At 43.5% G+C, this 24,525-nt stretch overlaps 1 protein-coding gene across 1 annotated transcript; it reads right to left on the bottom strand.

Moving 5' to 3' along the window:
* Positions 1–1,650: 1,650 nt before the first annotated feature.
* LOC134525839 (NADH-cytochrome b5 reductase 3) lies at positions 1,651–23,894 on the bottom strand. Its single transcript, XM_063357106.1, has 9 exons — positions 23,412–23,894; positions 18,842–18,973; positions 13,417–13,489; positions 10,808–10,914; positions 9,347–9,476; positions 8,295–8,378; positions 8,072–8,157; positions 5,721–5,820; positions 1,651–3,923 (listed from the first exon to the last, which is right to left on the bottom strand). The coding sequence occupies exons 1-9, from the start codon at positions 23,430–23,432 to the stop codon at positions 3,751–3,753; spliced, it is 906 nt and encodes a 301-aa protein (XP_063213176.1). The 5' UTR covers positions 23,433–23,894; the 3' UTR covers positions 1,651–3,750.
* Between the last annotated feature and the right edge of the window lie 631 nt (positions 23,895–24,525).

The following is a 24,525-nucleotide window of genomic DNA, read 5'->3' as shown; positions in this document are numbered from 1 at the left end:
CGCTCTGTTTTCAGTAGCTTAAAAGCTAGATGCATTAATAGCCTGATTTAGTTCATGTCCCTCAGCTTTTACTGGACAAAGTGAGACTTCTGAGTTGCACAATTGTAATTACTTTCTTTCAGCTACTGTTAACCAGTGAAGGAAGACCTGCTCAGTTTTCAAACTGGTAAACTCTCTTTGTTTATAGCTGTCTGAATTGCTTTGTCAGCGCGAAAATCGTCTGCCTGTAGCTTTCTTACAATTTCTTTCTTTTTTATTTAACAGAATAAAAAAATAGTTTCAAAACCTCCTTTATATGTTACTATTTTCTATGTGAGTTATAAGATGGGGCAGCTGAGAAATAAAGGCTGTTATTTATGCAGCCATTAAAAAAAAAAAAATAAAATAAAGGCATAAAGAAGCCGCAGCACCAGTGCCAAAAGTTTTCCCAGCTTTCCATGGCGTGGGTGCGGCGGCTGAAAGGTGAGCTGAAATGAAACCAAACACAGTAAGAACTGTGAAATTTTTGCTGTGTCACAAATGCAGCTGGGTATGGGGAAGAGAAGCCTTTTAGTTTTTGAAATAGGTCATTGAGATTGTTGTTTTCAAAGCACTGGTGTCCTTGTATTTTTTTGGCAGGTAGCAGGGGTTTGGTGGGACAGAGAGGGAGCGTTCTGGTGTTCTACAGAGAAAATACGCCTAGCTATGGGGATATGTGCTGAGAATGAGGGCTCTACAGCCATTCAGGAGGACGGGGGGAGCACCTGTTTAAAGTAACAGCATAACCAATACCGCAGCAGGATAAAAGACCAGGAGAAAAGGTTTAATTTTGCATTGACTGGGTGTCTTCAGGATAAACAGCGGGTTGTCTTTTATGTACTTCAGTTCTGTAGGAATGCTGTCTCTCTGAAAAGTGGTCAGGCTTTTTCCTTTGGATGTTTTGCGTGATTTTTTTGAGGGGGACAGTGGAAGGGGAAAATAAAAATGTCTTTGACGAGCCAGAGTTTGGACTATGGAAGTTACATATTGGGGCAGTTGGCCATTTGGTCCATGCCCTCCAGCGTGGCTCTGCTACCTCAGAGAAGTCACAGGGGCTTGGCCCTCGTTCTAGGAGACAGGGTTCATCCCCCAGCCTGCACTTCGTCCGGTTGCCTTGAGGGTTTTAGCTCAGGAGCCCAAGCCCTCAGCGACGATGGGAACTGGCCAAGGCTCTGTACTATGGCTAATAATGCTGAAGACGCACAACAAAGTATTTAACAATGTAAATTTGACCGTGTTCATTTCTTCAGCCAAGCTGGGGTCTCAGCTCAGGTGCCTCACAGCCATACCCCCGGCTTCTGTAACTGCACGTACTGATCTACCAGGCGAGGTGCTGACCCCGGGTAATGGTAATTTGGTAAGTTGTGTAATAAGGTTAGTAAAAGCAAAGTGAAGGGGTTGGGTTGTGTTGGTGTGTGGGTTGTTTTTTTTCTTTTCTTTGGACATCATTTGTTAATGTATAGTTAAGTCTAATGTATAGTAACGTAGTTGTTCTCAAGAGCCCATGGAAGTGTAGCTCAGTGAAGAAAGGCTTCTGTCAGAAGAGGAAATGTGCAACACTGCTGCTGTTGCCTGGGTAGCTTAGCCAGGTAGGTCTCCCTCTCAAGAAAAAACAGCAGAAGACCTCTCCCCGACTTTTTTAAGAAACTTTAATTTAAGCATGATGAGCTTATCACAGGCTACAGATATCCACGCTACCTGGGTCCACCAGGAGTTTCTGACTCAAGCAGAGATGACCCAGCAGCGTGGCCCGTTTACCCCAAGCTGTACACGACATGGACAGTGCCTGGTGGAGGCCTTAATCTACAGCTGTCCTATTCCTCAGCCACACAGTAACCCCTCTCCCTCCTTCCTCCCTGGGTGACCCTTCACCAATGCACCTCTACTTTTTCTTCCCCCTCCAACACCCTGAGAGGATAAAACCTCCCCTTCCCTGCTGTACAGGCACTTCCTTTCCGCTGCTGCAAGGACTCTTGTTTCTATGGTTGACTTAGCACAGGATGCCGAGTGGGAGCATCCACTGCGAGTGAACAGTTGCAACAGACAGGATTTGGTTAGAAGCTGTGTACTCTGGAGTACGGTATTAAAGAACAAGTTTCAGAAGCACACATCAAAAATTCAGAGGCAAGCGTCTAATAAAATTAGTAACAGTATTATCCATTCAACGTTCCTTAAATTAACTATACTCTCTTCTCCTTTTAATTCATGCTGAAAATTAACCTTTTAAGGGCCCAGTACCCATCTCTTGTACAGGCACAAAAGAAAATATGGCAACCTATAACCGTAAATACCTACCCCAATCTTTAAACAAGTGGTATTATACACTGATACTTGTAGCTAAGCATCCACATTACTTCATCTATGACAAAACATCCTTTCGGTCACTCTGATTTCATCACCAGAACAAGATTTTTAGTTTCACAAATTCCTTGCAGGACAGCTCTAATCTCAGCAGCATCTCTGTTGTTTAGAAGCAGAAGGTTCTGCACGCAGGATGCCTTAAGTTTACTAAAGACTAGGTAAAAGGCTGCTGTCAGAAAAAGTATATTAAAAAAATAAAAATCAGAGCTATAGTAAACAGCATCTAAGAAACAGTTTTAGATTCAGTGAGACATTTGTGTTTGCTGTCAGTTTTGTGACTTAAGGCTGTTCCCATGCATCCTTACTAAGCAAAACCCTTTGGAGCTTTGCCTGAGCAAGAGATGGAGTTGATTCCCCTGACTGTATTCATACTGTATCTGAAGCTGGGCTACCTGCTGAAACCCACCCTGGCAATAAAACCTGAGCTCCCTTTTTTCCAAATCTACCTCTGGGAAACAGGAAACTAAAACTAGATCCAGTTTTCACCTGGCATTTTTTCCCACTGCACAGGACATGCAGAACAACTGCTTTTGTACTCCAGTGGCACCATCTGCTTTTTAAAAGTAAATAGAAGAGTTAGTACTTTTTTTTCAGTATTCCACAGACATACAAGCAAAAAAACCCAGCTATTTTTGGAACAGTGTACAAAGCCACCTGCTTTCTGTAGTTTCTTTCATTGCCCAGGGATGAGAACTGTGACCAGCTGGGAAAGTGTTTGCATTTAAGAGAGGCAATTCCAAAATACAAAGGAAACAAATTTTGTATTGCTGTCTACCTCTCTGTTTTGATCAACGAGGCGGCTTGAACAACTTCAGTCATAAAGGGTTAACTGTCATCCTCCAACTGAAGAAGGATCTTTAAGCTTCTGATCTTGCAAAGATTATGCATACAAGGCAAACACTCATGGCCCTCATACTTAAAAGCTTTAAGCATTAAAATTTGGCATAAGCAAGGTGAATAATCCAGCACATTCTATATATTTTCATTCTTCATACCAAATAAAATCCTGGGTATGCACAGTGTTAGGAAGCAGGATATTACTGCCATTTGATTATAGTGCTAAGAAAAAGTGTAAACGAGTGTTTACTACCCTAAGCAGCTATACTGTCCTCCCTCAAGATGGGGTATACAAGTACAATATAGCCGAGCACTAGACATCACTACCTTTCCACAATACAGTTGTTTCTGTGCAACATACAGCGCCGTTTTAGTCCCATTAAATTTAACCAGAGATTCAGAAAAAATGAAGCATTTTTAATGTATACGTAGCTTCCCAGCACTGTGCATCAGCCATCTCTGCAACTCTGTCCTGTTCCCCATTAAATGTTTTTTCTTCCCTTCTACACAAAATCACTGAATTATCGGTCTTCTTTAGAAAGAGAACCTCATGTCCTTGGTGTAGCCCAGTTTGTCCAGGTTGGGAATGCAAGCATACTGGATCATTGGAGGAGGTCCACACATGAGGATCAGAACATCGTTTTGAGGCGGGGGCAAGTGGTCTCTGATCATCTCTTGGTTCACGAATCCTGTGCTGTAATCCCAATCTGTTAAAAAAATGAAAGCAGGGGAAGGGGAACAAGGAGACAGAGAGGAAAAGATCGATACCAGTCAGTTTAGAATGAAGTTTGGGTTTGTGGTCTTTTTAGTAACAATTTGGACTGTAGCATTTGTACACTCCACTTGCGTTAGTGTCCTCAACAGTTATGTCACACGGGAAAAATGCCACCTCTGCTTTTAAGATGCAAAACTAATGTATGGAGAAAACAAGGGCTAACTTTTAATAAAGTTTACTAAAAGCCCCAAGAAAATCTCACGCAGAGCTGTGAACAGAATGTGAATCTTCTCAGCTCCAGCGCTATGAAATAAACACCCATCCTCCTTACCCCACTGTTTACAAGTTCACTAGGGAAATCTAGCTGATGAAGTTGTTCCCAGTAGGAACACTCATGGTGCTTATCAGTTAATACTAGGATTCCGGTTTACCCATCACATCCCCAGCCCTGGATACAAAAAGCTGCTGACCCAAACCTTTGGGCCCAGTAAGACCGACACATTTCTCTCCCACAGACTATCCAAAAATTTCCAGTTTTGGTCTGGTTTCAGGTATGGTACTGAAAGTCTGCAGAACAACGTTGAGAAGGTCTAAGGAGGAACTTTTATCGGAACTACAGTTCACAATTCACAAATATCAAAGAAAATTAACAGTGATTATACCTGAATTTAAGTTGCCTTAGAAATTCCATGAGAACACTAATTACAGAAGATGACAAGACACCAACAGACTGTAGGTCTGTTGGTGACCTGTCCACCAAGATCCTTCCACCCACCCTAGGGGAGGCATATTCTTGGTCATAAGGTAAGAGAAGGCATATGGCTTTTCCTTCTCTGCCCCAAACTATCACTGAATATGAGTGTGAATCTATCCTGATGTGGGTGGGCATGACAAGGAATAATAAGAAAAGACAACAACAAGGAATGACATGGAAACTATTTAGCCTTTTCACAACAGCAGTAACTATTTAGCCTTTTCTTCCTCAAATTTGCACAGATGAGGGAGGCACATTCAGCTAGCTCATTGTCTCACCTAGATCAGCCAACTGTATCACATTATCTTTAAAACTGGACTGCACCAAGCTGGAACAGTAGTTTCGTTAAGAAACACTGTTAATACAAAGGCAATTCCATTGCCTAGGAAGAAGATCAGCTACCGTGAATTGCCATACAATGACAGCTAGGTAGGAGTCTGCACTTGAACATATCTCCACGAGATGCAGTGCCTCTGACACTCCCACTGCGGCTGCCTTGATACATGCTTTAAACACAAGACAATAAGATAACATGAAACAGGTTGCCTAGGGAAGTTGTGGATGCCCCATCCCTGGAAGGGTTTAAGGCTAGGCTTCATGGGGCTTTGAGCAGCCTGGTCTAGTGGGAGGTGTCCCTGCCCACGGCAGGGGGGTTGGAACTAGATGATCTTTAAGGTCCTTTGCATCCTAAACCATTCTATGGTTCTATGTTATCTTTAAATCTGTGGGGAAGGAAAATGAAAGGTCACCTTGGATCAGAGTAAATAATGGTAAGTATTCAGGTGTGTCCATGGGAGGAACACTGCACTACCATTCATCCAAGGTGAGCTTTGCAACTTTGGAAACACTGCCCAATTGCATCTGGAGTTTCTGTGCATCACAGTGTGAAGAATGACGCTACTGGATGCACTCAGACACAACTCATTAAGCAAGAAAGGAGCTTAGAAATATGCATATGAAGTAGCATGTCTCCTGTCAAACATATGCATTAATACTCATAACAAGCTTCAGTGGAAGTAGCATGTTAGATCTTACTTTCAGGTGCTCTGTCCAGTGTGTACCAACACTTAAAGCGACTGGGATTCCGAACCTGGATCTCCTCTAGATCAGAACGTAAAAGGATATCCTTCTCAGTCTGCAGGAAAAGGAAAACAATGATTATGCTCTGCATTTGAATGCAGCCCTCAGATGACCACGGAGCATTAGCTACCCTACAGCTCTGAGAGATGGAACAGATCGTTCAACTCTGTTTTACAGGCTGAAGAGAGCAAATGCTAGTTATTTCCATGACTACCCCTTTGTAGAGCTAATAAAAAGGTTCAGGACTTCCCTAAATCCTGACCATGCAATGCCTTCCCCCTGAAAAATAAAACAAAGCAAAACCTCTATCAAAACACAGAACCTTCACTTGTTCAGGGAATTAATGGCAGCATCAGAAGAGTAAAGCCCTCTTTTAGCAACTTTCATCAAAAAACTAACATCTCCCTACCCCTCCATACTGTGCCATTCAGTTGGGAAAATGCCAAGTTTTCACCTTTGCCACTTCAAATTTTATCAGCAGTGCCATACAGAGATTGCTTGTTTTTTAAACAGAATGTGGAATGACAAATAACCAAAAGGGTATCAAGTTCTGATTGGAACAACAAATGTTACCCAGGGTATGTGGTTCTGCTCCTCCCTGATGCAGTCATTGAAGGCCCAAAAGAAAGCCTTATTCCCATAAGAGCAGCTGCAGTTTGCGAAGGAGGGAAAAGGGTAGAGACTAAAGTGGCAGCACCATCCACTGCAGCCTTAATTTGGCACTGAGGACACCACTATGTCTGTAACTGTGGGGGTATGGAGGAATATGCCAGCAATTACTGCCGAGAAGTTGCCTATTTCTGGATCTGCAGTTGCACGTGTTCCTGAAAGGCTGTAACTGGGTCTGACCAACTCAAAACATGCTAGTCAGAAGCATAGTATGAGCCCATATACATTGTTATCTGTAATCCAACACAGCTCTTTCAGGAGGGCCAAAATAAAAGATCAGCAAAGGACACATTAAAAATATTTTTAAATATTAAATATTTAAAAATATTTTTAAATATTAAATATTAAAAAATATCCAGTGTTCAGGCTTTCCTGACTGACCATTTGTCATGAGGCTGCTTTATATTTGTGCAGTTACAGGGAACAAGGACACTTTAAAGCCAAGGCCGATGCTAATACGCTTGCAACTGTTCCCCAAGTCCTCCCTGCAAGAAGCAATAGGTTTTCCAGGTTGCTAAAGCAGCTCTAGTCCTGTATTAGTCATTTTCATTGCAAATCCCGGTCCTCCTGCCCTGATAGCAACTGCACTTTATGCCAACTCCTAGTGCTCAGCAGGGACCAGCTGCTTTGACTGCACCAGCCAGCGCCAGAGGGCACCAGGCAGGGCTCTTAAGGAGGGCTTACTGTAATAAACCATCAGAACAGGGCATCTGTTGGCACTTGGATCATAGCTTCAGGACAGAAAAATCTTGTTTTATAATTCAGACATGGTACAAAGGAAATGAGGACATGCTGAATATCGGAGAAGAGAGGAATGATAGAGGAGAGCTTAAGAAGGTAAAAAACACAGGCATGAAGTGAGGTTCACCGTAAGTAATGACTCATAATCCAGAAACAAATATTCATTATGATGGAGAAATTTAAAAGCAAAAAGTATCAACACCAGAAGAACATCAGGCAAAGAAGGGGCATTGCAGTTTGGCAGCACACCACCATTTGGGTTGCCTGGTCATCCAAGAAATCTCTATCACAAGGATTCCATGGATGAGAGACCTTTCCTTTGTCCAGCAGGGCAGTATGATACACCTCGAAGAGCAATAAAAATGCATGGAGAACTGACAGAGGGAATGGATATGAAAGGATCCATGCAGAATCACAGCTCAGTAGTTGAGGGAGCTGCCGGAGACCAGTGTTAATTCTAGCCTCACCCAAGGTGTTCTCAAACAAAAAGATTCCACATACAAACCCTGCTGCAAAGTTGGGGAATTACAACTGCTGAAGGAGACAGACGTCCACCTCTTTCATGTTTCTACTAAGAAAGACAGCCCTGAAAGTCTGCCCAAAACATTAACAGCTTGCATAAAAGAATGGAGAACATTTAACACATTTATAAACCACATTAGAAACAGAACAATGAGACACAGAAAAGCGAGCATTAGGTGGGAGGAAAGCAGCATTTCCGTAGTAACACTAAAAAACCAATTCATTTTATATGTGAAGTTTACAACATTTCAGTTCACTTCTCCCCTAAGGGTTTATATTTCTGTACCAGGCTTTCTCAGCAAGAACTTAATTTGCTGAGTGCAGTTCTGTTAGTTAAGTAAAACTTTTATAAACAGAAAAAAGGTCAGAATTACCTGATTAGCAAACAGCAGCTGACAAATTGTAGGGTCATCTTTGTCTTTTATGATTGCTCGAATGATCTGCAGCATAGGTGTTATCCCTGAAAGAGAAAGGCAAGTCAATGATGCGAGAATGTGAAAGAGCAAAAGAAAGCGCAAGTGAGCAATTGAGAGAAAATATGAACAAACACATCTACCAGCTGTCAGAAACAAAGGATGCATCTTTATATATACGTACCAGTCCCACCTGCGATCATCCCCACATATTTCACTTTTTTAGTAACTGGTTCAGCTTTCTTTTCAGGCCGAATAGCAAACTCACCTAAAGAGAGAGAGAGAGAGCACAATGGAAAGCATTGAAGAAAGCAGGAAACAGGGCCTATGATGCCTTCCCAGCATGTTCAGCTACTTGACTTTGTTTCAGCCCTATCACCCTCTCCCCCCGGTAAAGCAGGAGCAGGGAACAGGCAAAGGTGAAGATTTCACAAATTAAAACAAATCCTGAAAGATGATTAGAGACTGTGAGACACGTGACAGTAACATCAGACAATGACATGGGTTATTACTCACTCTTGACAATAGCACCAAGCCATCACTATCAGTATTTCTCTTTGCTCATGTCCCATATTCACAGTGACATTCAGAAGCCCATATTCTGGAAACAGTTCTAACACAAAGGAATTAATCTGCTCAGAGAGTTTATTTATCCCATGCAGATTATTTTAAGGGAAAACCTGAAATATGCAGGGTGTATGCTTTTGTATATTTATGTCCTCTTTTTGAGCTGATTTGCCAAATCCGACAGAAAGTTTGAAATTGCTGAGAATGTTTTATTTGTTGTATTCACACCTATTTTCATCGAGGATAATACGAACACAACATACTAAGCTCTGGAAAATCACGTGTCTGAGTTCTGCTGCTCACAAGGTTTTTGCTGCCAGAAGGTTTTTGTGACACATTTGTGGCTGCGCTATGCCAAAGTGAGATATTTTATATTGGCATAAAAGTACTTCCTACTGATAAAGTTAATTTTCATTTGTGAAATTAGCACCAGACAGCACAAATACCAAACGTTTTTAGCAGTGTATAAACTACGTCCGTATAAGCAGGGAGAGAATTCCCTTCTTTGAGAACAGTCATGTAACAATCCCCCTCAGGATGGCCGTTGACCTAATTAAGACACTAGCATTTTCTTTTTTGCAGAGATTCTAACAACAGAAAAGAATCTTCATAATGGTTTTTTTGATATTGTTTACTCCGGATAAATTATATCTTCCGAGTCAGCCTTGCCTTTTCCTTTGTAGATAAGCAAGCCACTTGGTCCTCTGAAGTCAATAGTATCCCCTATTTTCAGGCTGTCTAAGTATTGAGACATCTTCCCTCCATCAGGAAACTTTGGATGGACGCTTCTAAAGTAGATCTGTTAAAAATAACACTGAAACAATTAATCTCACAGCTCAAAAATTAGTATTTGCCCTTCAAATATTTAGGTACCCATACTCCTCATGCAAAGAACATAATTACTACATAAATACTACCAATGCAGATTTGACTGACAATAAAAGAGAAACACTGAGTTTTCTGAAAAAGATTAAAGTCCCACTCTTGTCCCAATTTTGATCTGATTGGACACAGACTGGCAATTTCTCCACTGTATTTCTGTAACACAGAAATCAACATGATTTACACCCAAGTTCAAATGGGAGAAAAAAAAAAGCCAAAAAAACAAAAGCCACTGTGATTTCCAACAGAACAACTTCTGAGAAAGATCCCTGACAGCTCAGTTGCAAAGGAATACACCCAAACCTTGCTGGGATACCAACTGTTTGCACCTCAAAGTTAGAGTGGATACCAACTAATTGAATATTCAACCATTCACCAACAGGTTATCCGTGGGTGTAGTTACATTGCTGGAACCGTGCTGGTTTTTTTTGTTTTAAATCACATGGGCGTGAAAGAGTTCCATCCAAGACTAGCTACACTTTTATAACAGCAGCATCATTTCCATGCATGGAGAGCCACTCTGGGAATAAGGAGTCATGTGAAACATCAAAGATTTACATTTTTCCCTTGTCACGTCTTCAGTGTGCAACGTCGTGCTCGTGAAGATAAGTAGGTAGTAAAAGGCAAATTCACATCTAGTTTCACAACAAATGAATAAATCGTTATTAGTTGTAAAAAAGAAAAAAATTTAAGAGTAGAATTCCAAGAGGAAATCCAGTGCAGATATTCAGGTTTTAAATTCCTGTCAGCTTTAAATATATTTGCTTAGTCTAACTACCAAGAGACAAAACTAAAGTACATTATCCCAAGGCTCAAAATCACATTCTTGCCAATTAAATCAGTCACTCGCACTGTCTGGATGAGTAACAATAATGATCACTGCTCTTAATGATCATAATGACCATATTACATTAGCTTCAGAAGAAGCTGACAGTTCAGGCAAGGTTAATTCCTGATTTCAGAAGGATTAAAAAAGCGTGTGAGCATCTGCAGGCCTACACAGATTTTGGAAAATTGCAGTATGCAAGTACAGAAAATTATGCAGCGTCTCATGAGACACACTCATTAAAAAAGTGCTTGTAAAACGCCACATGGATTGTAGGTAATTGCAGATCACATTTTACAAGTGGAAGTCCGCCATGGCAGATACCTGAACAGAAGCCAGCACATCAGACTTCACATAGCACTGCAAGTGTAAAGGCGGGCTCAGAAGCTGCCCAACCTGGTAAAAGAGCGTGGTATTCTCACCTTAACAACAAGATCCACAAAGCCCTTGTCATCATCACTGGAAACTGGAGTGTAAGGTCGAACAACCAGAGCTCCATCAATTCGTGCAGACAGGTAGATATGCTGTCCTACATGCAGAGAAGAAAAAAAGCAGTTTGTTTGCAAAAGGTTTTTCTTTCAGTGGATGTGCTGAGTTGGCATGGATTGCAAATGCAGTTGCAAAGTTCTCCTAACTACCTTGTTTTGGGGCACCACTTTTTCCTCTCTCGTTTTTGTGACATCGTAACACCTTGCCAGAGTTGTTAACCATGCACAGATTCTACCTGGGAGGGCAGACAACTCTGCTGCTAATTTTATGCGTCAATCATATCTGATTGCTTCACGCGTTTACGTTTACCAAAGCCGTAAGGGTATGTGAGCTCCTGCAAAAGATGTGATATACCTCTTGATTTACAGACAAGTAAAAAGGACACAGGAGGGGAAATCCATCAAGTGCTGTTCACACTTCTTTATTAACATATTCGTTATAAACTGTTACAGTTTAGTTACAACTGAGTTTATAACTGTTCTTACTTTGACCACAGACTGCTCATGTCTACCAGGAGGTCTTCTAGCTGACATTGCTGAGGCTGCCTAGACATAAAGAACCTTTCTAACCCTGCTATTCCTCCAGCTTAACATTTGACTGTAGTGACCACGTTTCAATCTGTCACACATTCACTGAACTCTCTACAAAAGTTTCTTTCTCAATGTCTATGTTTTGGATGAAAAAAACCTAGAGTTAACTCTTTTGGAAGGTTTTTCTATAAATTCCCTATAAAATTCCCAACCCAACTGAAGAATACCTGGGGGGGGGATTTGTTTTTTGTTATTTTATCACAACCAGGTCAACGGAACAAACCATCTCTTAAGATGAATGCAGCTCTCCAAAAACAGGGCAGTTCCTCTGCCTGTTATGGGAACACAAAGAAGGGATTTTACCAGGAGCTGGTTTGCCAAGCTGGAGGGCCAGTGAGGACAACCAGTGGGTGAATGAAGACGTGCCACTTGGTGACTTGGGAAATGAGCGACCATAACTCACTTGAAGCTGTACACAGACATAACGTAAGGGTGATTCAAATAACCCTCTAGCAAAGCCTATATGCATCTGGTAGCAGGAATGTTTCCTGCTAGGGAAGACCCGAAGGGAGCTGCAGCAGCAGCCAGTTGTTCCTCCTCCAGACAAGGGGTGGCCTCACCGCCCCCTCCTCCAGGAACAGACCCATGGTGACCACCGCAGCCTGTGAACCTGGCCAGACAGGACCACTGCCGCAGCATGTCTCACAAAAATTTGTACAGATCCAAAAAAGGTGCTCCTCCCAAAGGGAAAACATGCCTTATGCTCTTGTTACGAGCTTCACCCTGCCCTGACAGGACAGCAGCTGGCAGCCTCTGTGTGGGGCCACACACAATCCTACTCTCCCTCAGAGGGAACTGCATTTTTTTCCTGTAATGCTCCAGAGCTGGTGGTAAAAGCAAAATGCTGGTGCTGGACCAAATATGCAGAGTGCACACCAGCATCTGTCCCACAGCTGCCCAGCCTGCTGCTCCCAGCTGCTTTTACCACCTTCATCAGTTTTCAGCTCTCTTTGCTTCCCACATCTCACCCAGTAAACCACTCCCTCACTCACCCACAGATTAGTCTGCGGGGAACACCTTTGGAAGCATGACTGTGCTGCTTCTGGGACCATGCAGGGCCAGGCATGCACCTTCTCGGGCTATGAGAAAGTGCTTTGCCCTGACCTTACTAAAACACTGGAGGAAGCCATGGCATCCAACAGGCCAAATTCACCCCAGACGGCTTCCATTCTGTTAGTGTGTAGGACCAGAACAATTACAGATGTGAGATAGCTCACTTGTCAACGTTCATTATAGGTAAGGGAGGGAAACTAGTTTTGCTGTCATGGCTACTTAACAGGATCAAGAGAATAACATATCCCAAACAAGAGGGAACCTAAACAGGACTGGAATGCTGGGAAGGTGCCGAGGACTACCACGAAGCACCTGATCCACAAATCATTGCAACAGGTTGTTAGAGCAGAAGTCCCTGTTAAAGACAAGTCACAATTAAATGCTTTTTATATAAGCAGTAGGAAACAATATGACTAAGCTATTAGTGAAGGCAACATGCGAAGTGGCAAGGCCGAAGGAAACATCTACCCTACGGTGATTAAGAAGTTCCATGAGACTGGCTACAAATTCAGAAATGAGCAGATCATCCGGTAAACTGCATGTGCTAGAGGAGAAGTAGATGAAGGCGCTGCCTCAGGGGACGGAAAACGAGCACAGAGACTAAGCACCACTGGAATAACACACACTGGAAAGCCAAGACTGGAAAAATACAAGTAAAGACCAGTGTTTGTTTCTACTGTCTTCACAGAAACAAGATGGATGTACACTCTCCGTAAGCACACAAGACTTCAAACCCTGCAGATGACTCACAGCAGGATGATAATCTTGCAAAGCTCTAAATACCAGCTCAAGAGTATTTGAAATTCAACAGTTCAAAATGTAGGAAAAAAATCCCCAAAAAATCTCCTATAGTATAATTAACAATGCTTGGATTCTCAGTAAGGAAAGCCAGAACGTACCTACAGGGAGACCCAGAACATGATCTATAGAAGGGAGAGCAAATCGAAATCTTCTTGTATCATGACTAACTTCCTGAAAGAGGAAAATAAAAAGAACAATCAGCTATGTTGTTGGGATTTAATGTTTGTGATTTCACTTGTAAAACCAATACACTAGTCTAGCTTCATGCAGCATTAAATATTTGAGGGACAGCAACATCCCACATGAAATTTTCACATAATGCAATTATGAACGTGGCAATCCTGCAGAGGTCAACTTTTCCTTCAAACTCGCTGAAAGCTTAACTTTATCTCAAAATATTTTAGAAGTAATACAGAAGTAGAAATAAAACAGACAAATGCAAATACTGGTTTGGTGTATATTTAAATGCGAACAGCAAAACTTAGCAAGACACTCATATGCAGGTTAAGACTAAACAATAACCTTCTAAATAGCAGGAACATTTACATTGCCTTCTCTGAGAAGGCCACAAGAAAAAAATTAATCAGTTCTTCAATTCTGATTTAAAGTTTAAATATACAGGAGTTCAAGTCCAAAAAATTTTGATGTCTCAAAATCACACAAATTAACAATTTTAATGTAGAAAATTATTTCAGAAGACACCAGTGGATCTCAAACAGATTAGGAAGCAGCAACCTCATCCCCTAAGAGCCTTAAAAATATCTTCCCCATAAAAATTGAATTAATCCTCAATTAAAATTGAAAAGAGCACTCTATTTAGGTAAGAACTATATTACAAAATTATGACTATGACTATTACTAGGAAAGTAATACCTTGAATAAGATTTTGGTAGTGAGTAAATAAAATACTATTTCTTACACTACGTAAGTTTTATCTCTTAAAATCAGGTCAGATTCATAGGATTGAAAAACACAGCAGAAAGAGACAGAAAGAAACAGCACACAGCCTAATCCCTCATCCAGAGACTTTCTTTATTTAAAGCCTTATGGGACATAATATCCCTTCTAGAGAAAATTTCATAAACATCCTATAAAATACCGTAACCCTTTTTTTGTTTCTTTTTATTTTTAAAGTAACCAGTGGAGACAGATTTCTTTCTCAACAGTTTGTCTAGTCTTCTTTTACAAGTTCTGGTCACACTGATGGAATTTTCTTCACAATAAATCATTTTAAGGTAAATGCTGAAGAAAGAAAGGAACTGAGTGGCAGTCTAAAAAGGGCTTCTCTGTACTTATGTCTATTCAGGAACAGTAACTGCCATTGAAAATTCCACTACAAAGACAGCTAACGTGGACTTAAGACTGCCGCTCTCGCACTGACTGCTGCTGTTCCTGTATGAAATTTTCAGCACGAGCTTCACTGCTTCAAAGCTGCATTTTGCCGATAATCCCTTATTTTAACATGCTGTCTTTAATAGCATGCAGAAAGAACAAAGTTCTGAATTCCCAGTTAATCATCTCATCAACTAAATTCAAGACAGCTTTGCCGAAGGTATTTCAACACGAGTATTTTGGTGCATCGCATGAGACCATCGTGAGAAACACTAAAAGGCTCAAGAAATTCCTAGTACCTAGGTCAGCATGCCTACACCTTGTCTCTGTTACATGGCTAAGACACTGGCCATGCCATTCAGCAAGTCATTAGTCAAGGCTAGATTAAAGATAGCCTTGACACAGGACGCAGAAGCCATTTCCAGCATGGGGTCATCTCCGCTGCATTCCTCATTGCCATAATTTGGCAATGCCCCAAGTGCCTGGAAGCCCTTGGCCTGTGGCTACCAGCATGCATTTCTGTCTCAAGTTGCAGGTGCTGAGGAGTTTTCCACACTCTCAAATGCAAATGCAAACCTGGAGAACAGTTTTGCAGGCCGGTGCTTTGCTGAAGCCACTGAAAGGCAACAAACAAATTATGCTTACCATTACAAGAAAAACCTCTGAGGTCATGGGCTTTTTTAAGGCATAAGCTAAATTAGCACACCTAACTATATTATGACAGTTTTTTCCTATACTAAACACTAGGAGGTAACCTTATGACCCTTATTTCTTCGTTCAGCAGATGGGAGGTATGGCATACTCAATTTGGGCAGATGTTAGCGTTTCACCTGGTAGGTAAAAGGCGGACAGTGGGTAGAGGAAGAAAAGACTTCTTGCAACAGCTTGACAAAATGGTATGTTTCATTTCTAGCTTTCATACACAAAAATTTAAGCTGTGTTAGAAGACACACATGTGTCAAACTAGGCATTCTCTAGACCAGTGCTTTTAAAACTTCAGATTGCAGACAACTAAAAACTATTTCTACATAACTGCGGAAGGCTTCTGAAATTTCACACGTGTATTGCTGTACAGCATCCCAGTACATATGACTCAGTTTTCCATTGCAATCACTGGTCCATTTTCTTTAGCTGTAAAATCAGTCTAAGGGCTTCCTGCCACTGCCCTTCCTGGTCAAGCTTCTTGTTTCTTTCCTTCGGCCACAATCCACTAAGAAAAGTTTCTGCAAGGCCATAGCCCCAACTATATCATCAAAATACGTCAGGTTAAAAATTACAGTCCACAGCTACTCCCAAAACAGGGAGTTCATTTGTTCATGTTTTGTTTTAAACATAAATCATTTTGGCGCTCTGCTGGTGAAGGTACCAATAGCTTCATAGTCACAAAAAGGGAATGACAAATACCAACATGGAAACAGCAGAAACTTTAAAAATATGAGGGTCTTCAGCTCGGCTGGCAAGCAAATGGAGGAATACTACAAGGTAAAACCAGCATACTGAAATTCCTCTTGCAATGAAGGTAAACTCTAGCCAACTACTCAGGTATCTTGAGTAGGCTCCACAACGACACTGAAAGCCACAATTATCTTCCCAAGTTAAAATGTTCTTGTGTAACAACAGGTGGTTTTACATTAAAGTCCTCAGCTACTTCAAATTTAATAGGTTGTAAAATACAAACTGAAGCATGTCAGAAAGACTCTTACTAATTTCAACTTTCCCAAACAGCTGAATACGGCAATACTGAGAAGTTTACTACCGAAGATCAGAATGTTTGCACCGCATTTTTGGCAGGATGTTAGATGCTCCCACCACTTTGTGTACCAAGTTATTATTTTTCACAATTAACTTCTGTTTCCAGGACACATTTCCCATTTAGGCAAAAAATTATAAACATCCATCAGTCAAATATTCTCAGTTGATCAAGGTGTCATATGCAGCAGCATTTGACCTGGCTATATAAGAACTGTTCCTCCATCCCAATATTAAAAATAACAACACAGTGAGAAAAAAATCAGTATTTAGCAAAACTATCAAGTGAACTGTGAATTCTCTTCTGTTACAAACTGCTACAGCAGAAACTTGCAAGTAGCTTGATACTCAGAAACATGTGCAGTGTCTCAAGCTTCCCTCCCCTCCTGCAGGTCAGGCAGACTGTACGTGCAACTACATGCTACAGATCTCATGAGAAAGTGGCGGGTATATAATAATAGCGTTGTTGCAGTACACATGGAAAATAAATAAATTCAGTAAGTACGCATGGGAAACAAATTCAGTAATGCCGCCCAGCCCAAGCCATGGGGAAGCTTTCACTTCCTATGAAATCAGGATTCAGAATGACAGTAACCATTTTGACAGACACAACAAATGAAAGCCATGCTATCAGTGTACTCTCTATACCTTAAACAAAGCTTTGTTCCAGTCCAAAGTCCTTTTCATCAAAACTCTTCTGAAAACTTTCTTGTCTAGCTCATCGACTTAAAAAGTCAACACTGAAACTATCTGCAGGTGTGACTTCACACCTGAAAAAGCCAAGATTCCTATCTCATGCTTTTGATGGTGAATTTATCCAAAGGAAATCTGGGCTTCTCACCTTTCGTGGCTTTGGTCCCCTTCCCATAAGCTGAGTTACCAACTTCTGATAGCAAGATCCATCACCCTGAAAAGCCATGACTTTCCTCTGAAAACCCTGTTGAGCAGCCTGGGAGGTACAGAATTGTTTCTACTTTTAACAGAGAGAAAGAGAATCTGAGACAGCTCAGGTGCTGTCAGGACTGTATCATTTAAACACCTTTCTTCCTGTAACACATTAGAGTACATAAATCCAATAAAAGGAATCGGTATCAACATAGTTCTGAAAACTACTGTGCTGAATGCTAGCGACCGTAAAAAAACCTGTCTGCTCTGCCTGATAGCATAACTTCTGTCTCATAGCCAATCTAGTAGTGCAGAGTTTAGGTAAATTTCTGCTGATGTACTCCACGGCACTGTCACGTCCCACTCTCAGGAAAGCAGGGGGGTAAATGACGCAGATCTGTAAATCCCCAATGGCATGGACTAAGGTGAGATAAATCTCAACATCCGTATACAAACATTTATTAGTTACCCAACATTATTAGTATAGGTCTTAACAAGGCCAGGATAATTGGTTAGGTATATAACAAATTATGGCAAACAGTGAGGTATGCATCGTGTTACTTAACAACAGGTACACAACAACTTATGGCAAGTGGTACTTAAGGTCGTTACTTAACAACTCTAACCGTTACTTAACAATTCTAAGAGAAAAGAGAAACTGAAGAATAGAGAAAGGAAAAGACAGAGAAAAAAACAGAGATAAAGAGATAACCGTCCCTGGTTCCAGCGTCTTTTTCAGGGAATCTTCCCAGGCATAATCTTCTTTTTTGGAAAAATCTTCCCAGGTATGGTCTCTTTCTTGGGAATAATCTTCCCAGGCACGATCTTCTTCTTTTGTTTCTTCTTTGTTCCCTCTCTAGGGGCACTTATTTTCCCCTTTTATGTTTGCTGAATTAGCATGGTCCACCCCCCTTGCTGAGTGCAGCCTTGTCTCAGGTTTCTCCCTTCTCCCAGGTGACATGTAGCATGATTTGGGTAGAGAGACAAGTGCCATAGTCATATATGTTTATCATGATCTCTGTAAGTTTCATTAGCAGAGGGTGTGTGCTTTCATATGTATTTCATGGATAATGAAGCAAAGGTCACTTACTGAACACAATGGTCTCGAGAACTAGCAAGCTCACCACACGAGTGGCAGAACTACCCTGTCTTCACAAGGCAGTTCTCCCACGCTTTCAAGCACCAGAAGCGTTAGTCTTATCAGTTCTTTGAAAGCCAAGTCTGCATTATTTATTTCCTTGCGAGTGTTTGAAGCATTCCACTGAAGGCTTGGAGGGCCTTCTGCCCCTCATCAGGGAATTTACAGGCCGTCTCTCACAGGCACGAGGTACATGTGACAGAAACTACAGGTTTGGTCGTTTCTAAAGCAGCATCCTCCACTCTTGGAAACAGGCTGCTTGCAGAATTCAGTTACACTAGGCAAGGAGCACTTATGAAGAAGTCCTTTCCTTCAAATACAAGTATTCGCCCTGCTGCAACGTTACCCAAGATTTAAGAAGCTATAAGCATTTCACGGTATCCATGCAGAGGTCATGCTCGCACTATACATGCACTTACCTCCTTATCAATCAGCCTCAATGCATACTTCACTTCAGGATCCTTCAGAGTAATCGCAGGATGGGGATTCTTGAAAAGCCTTCTGATGGTGATGTAGATTAGCCATATTGGGTATGTCACTACTCGACCCAACTGCAGCAATACAGAAAGCGTTAGGCACATGTGCATAACAACACAAAATTATTTTGGTGAAAAGGAATATGGTAGCATGACATGACAACCTAACCACCGAAAAAAACTGTGTTTCTTTGTACTAATATAATCAGGAAGAGGAAGCATTAAAAAAACACCAGCCAGTGTAACACACCAATTTGCTTTATGAATACCTGGTGTTTCTCTTACATTGAGGCACTTGGCATACCAGCAGAGGGTTGCCAAACCCAGCAGCTTGACAGAAGTTAGAATGCCACAGCTCCACGTTCCCTGGTCCAGCCACTAGCAAGGCTGAGCACGTATATCCAGCAGGCATGCGCACGGACACACATACACAATACGTGCCCAAATACACATGTGGCTGGCCACACTGATCAATACAGACAGATGCTCACACAAACAGCACTGATGGCCTCATCCTGTTCCCCTTCCCGACGGATTAGGATGCAGGTCTGTTAGTGGGAAACACGTGTACAAGGTGGATCTACCAGTAGCTGGCTTAGTCTTAGCAACAGCTGTCCCCAGATTCCAGTTTCCCCAGTTGCTGACATCTGGACATACGAGCTGCTCTTGCACACACCCCCTCACATACCATCTCATGTGCTGTGGACCCCCAAGTAATTGAGGGTCCCACAGTCAACTGCAGATGCCACTCTCTCTCTGGTGGTTGCCCAGGACCCCCAGCCCCTACAGCAGCCAGTGCCTTTGGTGGTCTCATTCTCAGAGATGCACACATACCTGGTTTCCAGGCCACCTCACCTACTTGCTGGCTAGTCCATCTTCATCTTTGTTAATCATTGCACACTCACGTTGGCACCAGACACACAGGCCCTCCAACCTGCAGTCTGCCTCCAGGCACTCATGCTTACACCTCCACACAGACACATGCATACAAAACAGCATCCCTTCCCCGGGAAAGCAGCTATGGAGTTTAATGAGGACATAGGCATACAAGGGTACAGAGATTGCCTGTTAATGCAGGGTCAACCCATTTTATCCATTCACCCTTTTATTTTCCCTACATTTGTTCCTCCCCAAATGGCCTCGATTCCTGCCTTTGGTTCCTCCCCTAAATGTCGCACAATCCCCAAATGTGTCCCCTCAGCCTGCAAGGGGAGCCAATCTCCCATGGACCCGTGCAGATGGACATCACCCACAGGGCAATGGCTTCCCCAGACAGCTCTGGGAAGAGCTGAGGCTCATTTCTCCAGGTGCGTTATTGGGGCTGCCCCATCTGCCAGTGTCTCTGTGCTCCTTTGTGTGCATGTGTGTGGAGATAAGCCTTCATGAGTTGGCTGCTCTCCTGTGATGGCCCTGGGTGAGGGTATGACTCAGGTTCCCCACCCACCATTGTGCTTCTGTGCTCCTTGGTGCACACATGGGCAGACAGGCTCCTCAACCACATCACCTAATGTGCACCACTGCTTTGGAGCCTTTTATGTCACAGCGCTTGGAGGCAGAAAGAGACATGGTCGTGTAGCCTGCTGCAGAGATGAGCTTCACCCCCCGGCTGAAGCACCAGAAGACAGCAGCAGGTTATGCTCCTGCACCACACCACCCCTTCCATCCCCAGCACCACGGGTGAGCTGCCTGGCTGGGAGAGACTGAGTAGCCACACCAGTCCAGGAAAGCATAGAAGGGACCACACCGCTGCAACTACAGCTGGGTGGACAAAATGAAGATGTCACCTCCCCAACCCAGTGCCACACGCCTCAGGCACCTGGTGGGTTGAAGATGGGTCACCTGCAGGCTACAAGCGCAGAGTCTGCCAGGATCATGCTCAGCTGGAGGCCCATGCCTTTGTTAGAAACAACCTGTTCCCTGCGTCAATCCTGTTCTTGCAAGGTTAGATAAGCACAACAGCCTACAAAGTCACCTGTCTAGGCAGGCTTGGTCCTAACTTAGGAGAATAAACTGAACAACTACTACTTATATAAAATCCTCTCCAACTCTGCAATTAATTTTTATTCAAGGCCTTATGAGAGAAGAGGCAAAACGCATGACAGTATCAAAAAAAAAAAAAAAAGAAGAAGAAAAAAATACCAACTAATTTTTGGAAGAGCTCAAAGTCCTGCCCAGTTAGTTTTCACTTTCATTTTATTTTAAAGGAACCTATCCAGTCTTTTAGAAGCACGTTTCCACCACTGTGAAAATTCTCGGAAGGCTATATAACAAAATAAAAAAAAGCCCTACATTATTATTACTAAAACTGTGGCAAGAATAATTTTTTTTTTTAAAAGGGACAGCATAAACTCTTCTTAAAATGCTGCTGTACAGGTTTAAAATATATCAGCACTGGGTACAGCTTGAAGTCACACCACACCATAGACACACATTGCATTTTTCACTTTTATTTGAAAATACTGAAATAGCTCCATACGTGGTTTTTTTTTTTTTCCTGAAGAAGCTGAAGTTTACAGGAATGCTATTCCTGAATTCCTGCACATCCACCAGTTTACTGCAGCTCCAGGAAGAACTTTTGTTATTGAGTGACAAAAAAAGAGGGGAGTTGTTAAAGAAAGTGACAGAGTAGCAAATAAACTCCCTACTGAGAATTGCAACAGGTGAATGAGACCTGGTGGAAATAGCAAGCTCAACCTGCAGCAGATGATGTTTCAAATAAGATGTTAACATGTTAAAATAAACTAATTTCATTTACAGATATGGCTATCTAAAAAGCACACAGCTGTGGTCCAGCAAAATTGCAGTTGAGAATGGGAATTTAAAAGCTTAGGCTCAGTCCCAACTCCAACACTAATGTAGGTCAGTGACAGATGATCAGGAAGGCAGGAGGTGAGTGGAATTCAAAAATCCATCTCTACAAGTCAGCTTCTCCACCTGTCTGCAGAGATAAATGTTTTCTCCCATGTTTGCAAATAATTTTTGGGTCATCTGATGTCAAGTGAAAACTACCACAGCTCTTCAATAAATACGATTAACACACTCTTTCCCCAAACGTGCATTGGGGAAGAACTGAAGGCTGAATCATTACAAAAAAGTATCCTTGCTAAGAAATATGTTCTCAGGGTTGAGATCTATATACTCTTACCACAGGGTATATATATATCAAGGTATTTGTGAAGGTAAGTAAGTGCACTGCAATCACGGAAGCCGCATCAGACCTACAGCAGCAGAGGGAGCGACTGGCTGACCATCAGGCCAGGAATCACTAAATGAAGGTGTGGTGACTCATAGTTTCCAGTTGCACAAATCTTTGCTAACAGAGATCACAAAATAAGTAACTGAGCCGGAGTTGTTATTAGTGGAAAGAGACTCCTGCAGGATAACAAAAAATGCTAGAAGAAAAAAGCCATAGCATTGAGATTGCCAGCCCTTTCCACTGGGGTGTGGTGAGCAAAATACAGTTAAATGCATAAGCTTATGGTACGACATTCCACCACTGAACTGCCCTACAAACACACAAACCAAATGCTTCTTTAGTAAGAGAAATCTTGTACCCTCAGCTCCAATCCCCTCTACCTCACTGCCTCATTCAAACCCTATTTTTTAGTGATCTTAGTTAAATGTTCTTCTCATCTGTTTTAGAAAACGATGAGAGGATTCAGGGACAGGCACTCCTACAGTTTTATCATCTGTGTCATCCCCTTCTGTTCAAGTAACCCGCTAAGCAGCTGTACCCAAATAAGCATTGTTGTATCCACCTCTGTCCTGCTCGTCTCACAAACCTAGAGCTAAAAATGCTTGAGCGGCTGCATCAGAGGAAAGAAAGGATGTATCAGGCAGCTGCAGAAAGAGGGTAGGGATGTGTGCTACGGATAACACCGCTGCAAACCCACCGCTCGGCAGATGCGATCCCGAAAGAACTCTCCACTACAGCAGCAGCTGCCAGGCTGGTAGTTTCAAAGCCATCAGCACGGACATTGAAAAACTCTTCAGGGAACTGAGAGAAGAAAAACGCACACCCCACGGCAGCCAACACAGGCACCGCTATCCCACACACAAGAGCCGTGGGTGTCCACGCTGGCACACACGCCCGGGCCCACACCAGCCACGAGAAGGCCCCAGAGTCACCGCAGCCCTGCGGGTGGGCGGACGCGGCTCCCAGCACAGGCACCCCCAGGCGATGGGTACAGAGCAGAGCAGGGGGTGGCAGCCGGAGCCTCGGGCACCAATACGACACTGCTCAACGGCCCCCGCTCTGCTCGGGCACCCAGAGACGGCCCGTGGGGCGGGAGGAGCGGACCGCCGCGCCTCTCCCCTGGCCCGCGGCCAGGCCTCGGGGCCTCAGCTCGCTCAGGCGACTGGGAGGAACCGGGGATGCGGGGCGAACACAACGCCACGGCAGCCGGTACACACAACCGCCCGCTGCCAGGAGGCACAGGGCCCGCTTCCTCCCGCCGCCGCCATCCCCAGGGCCCGGGCGCCCCCGGCCCCGCCGGGACCCAGGCGCACTCACCGTGCTGAGCTGTGCCCCCATCGCTGCCCCGGAACGGAAGGGAAAACCTCGCCCCGCGACGTCGCCCCGCCAATCAATACCGAGCTGCTACCGCCCCCTAGTGGCCACCCCATTCGGGTCCGCCGCCAGGTCCGAGGTGGCTGGGGCGGTGACCGCTGCAGCGGGAGTCCAGCTGGTCGGGGGTGTCCCGGCCGCTGGGCCCCTCGCCCGGTGAACAAGCGGCGGGTCCCGCTTCTCCCTGCGGAGGTGGGAGAGCGCTGCCCGCCGCCTCCCCCCGCCGTGTTTCGGCTAGCGTAGCCCTGGCCGGTCGCTGTGAGGCAACGGCGGGTTCCGGTAGCGGGACCCTGAGGCGGTGCCGCTGGAAAATGGCGGCGGGGCGCGGCTGGCTGCCGGCGGGCCGGCGCAAAGAGCAGCAATCCCACGAAGAATGAGATCCCGCTGTCGTGCTCTCGCCTCTTTCCGGTGCATGTTCTCGCCTGCCGCGCCCCTGCCCGCCGGCACAGAGCATGCACCGGCGTGATTTTTATTGGTGCTGCTGCTGCCGTGAGCCTGCCCTCGCGGTGTTACGAAACGGCGTGCATAACGCCCTTTTGCCCTTTATTAATAGCATAAATAACCATGGGGGAGAAGCAAAGGTAATAAAATGACAGTACCCTCCTTTTCTAACCAGTGATCAAGGCCATACTATCTTTTCGAGATAAGACAAGCATAACTTTTGTATGTCAGCACCACAATTCATTATTGCATCAAATAAACTTCTCAAGCCTTAACTTGCCCAGCTTGTTCTGCTTCCAAGCCAGCACCTGCAGGCAGCCCGCGGGAAAGAGAAAGGTGCCTGGGATGCCCCGCACTGGCACAGTTGAGTCCTTCTATCAGTCTGCTCTGTCTCATCTCGGCTGGTGATGGCCAACGGCCCGATGCGTTAATGGCCATGTTTATCCAAAAAAGCACAAGGACTGAGGTGTGGAGCAAGAAAGGATGTTTCAGCCAGGCTGCCTAAAACGTTGATTTACATCAATAATGTGCAAATTAATGACTAATAAGCAAATGTGTCTTTGTGCTAAACATGAACGGCTTCAAAGCTCTTTAATTAATATGTCTTAACTTGCAGTAA

This window comes from Chroicocephalus ridibundus, chromosome 1 (genome assembly GCF_963924245.1).
Source record: "Chroicocephalus ridibundus chromosome 1, bChrRid1.1, whole genome shotgun sequence".
Lineage (NCBI taxonomy): Eukaryota > Metazoa > Chordata > Aves > Charadriiformes > Laridae > Chroicocephalus > Chroicocephalus ridibundus.
This window is presented reverse-complemented; position numbering and strand designations above follow the sequence as displayed.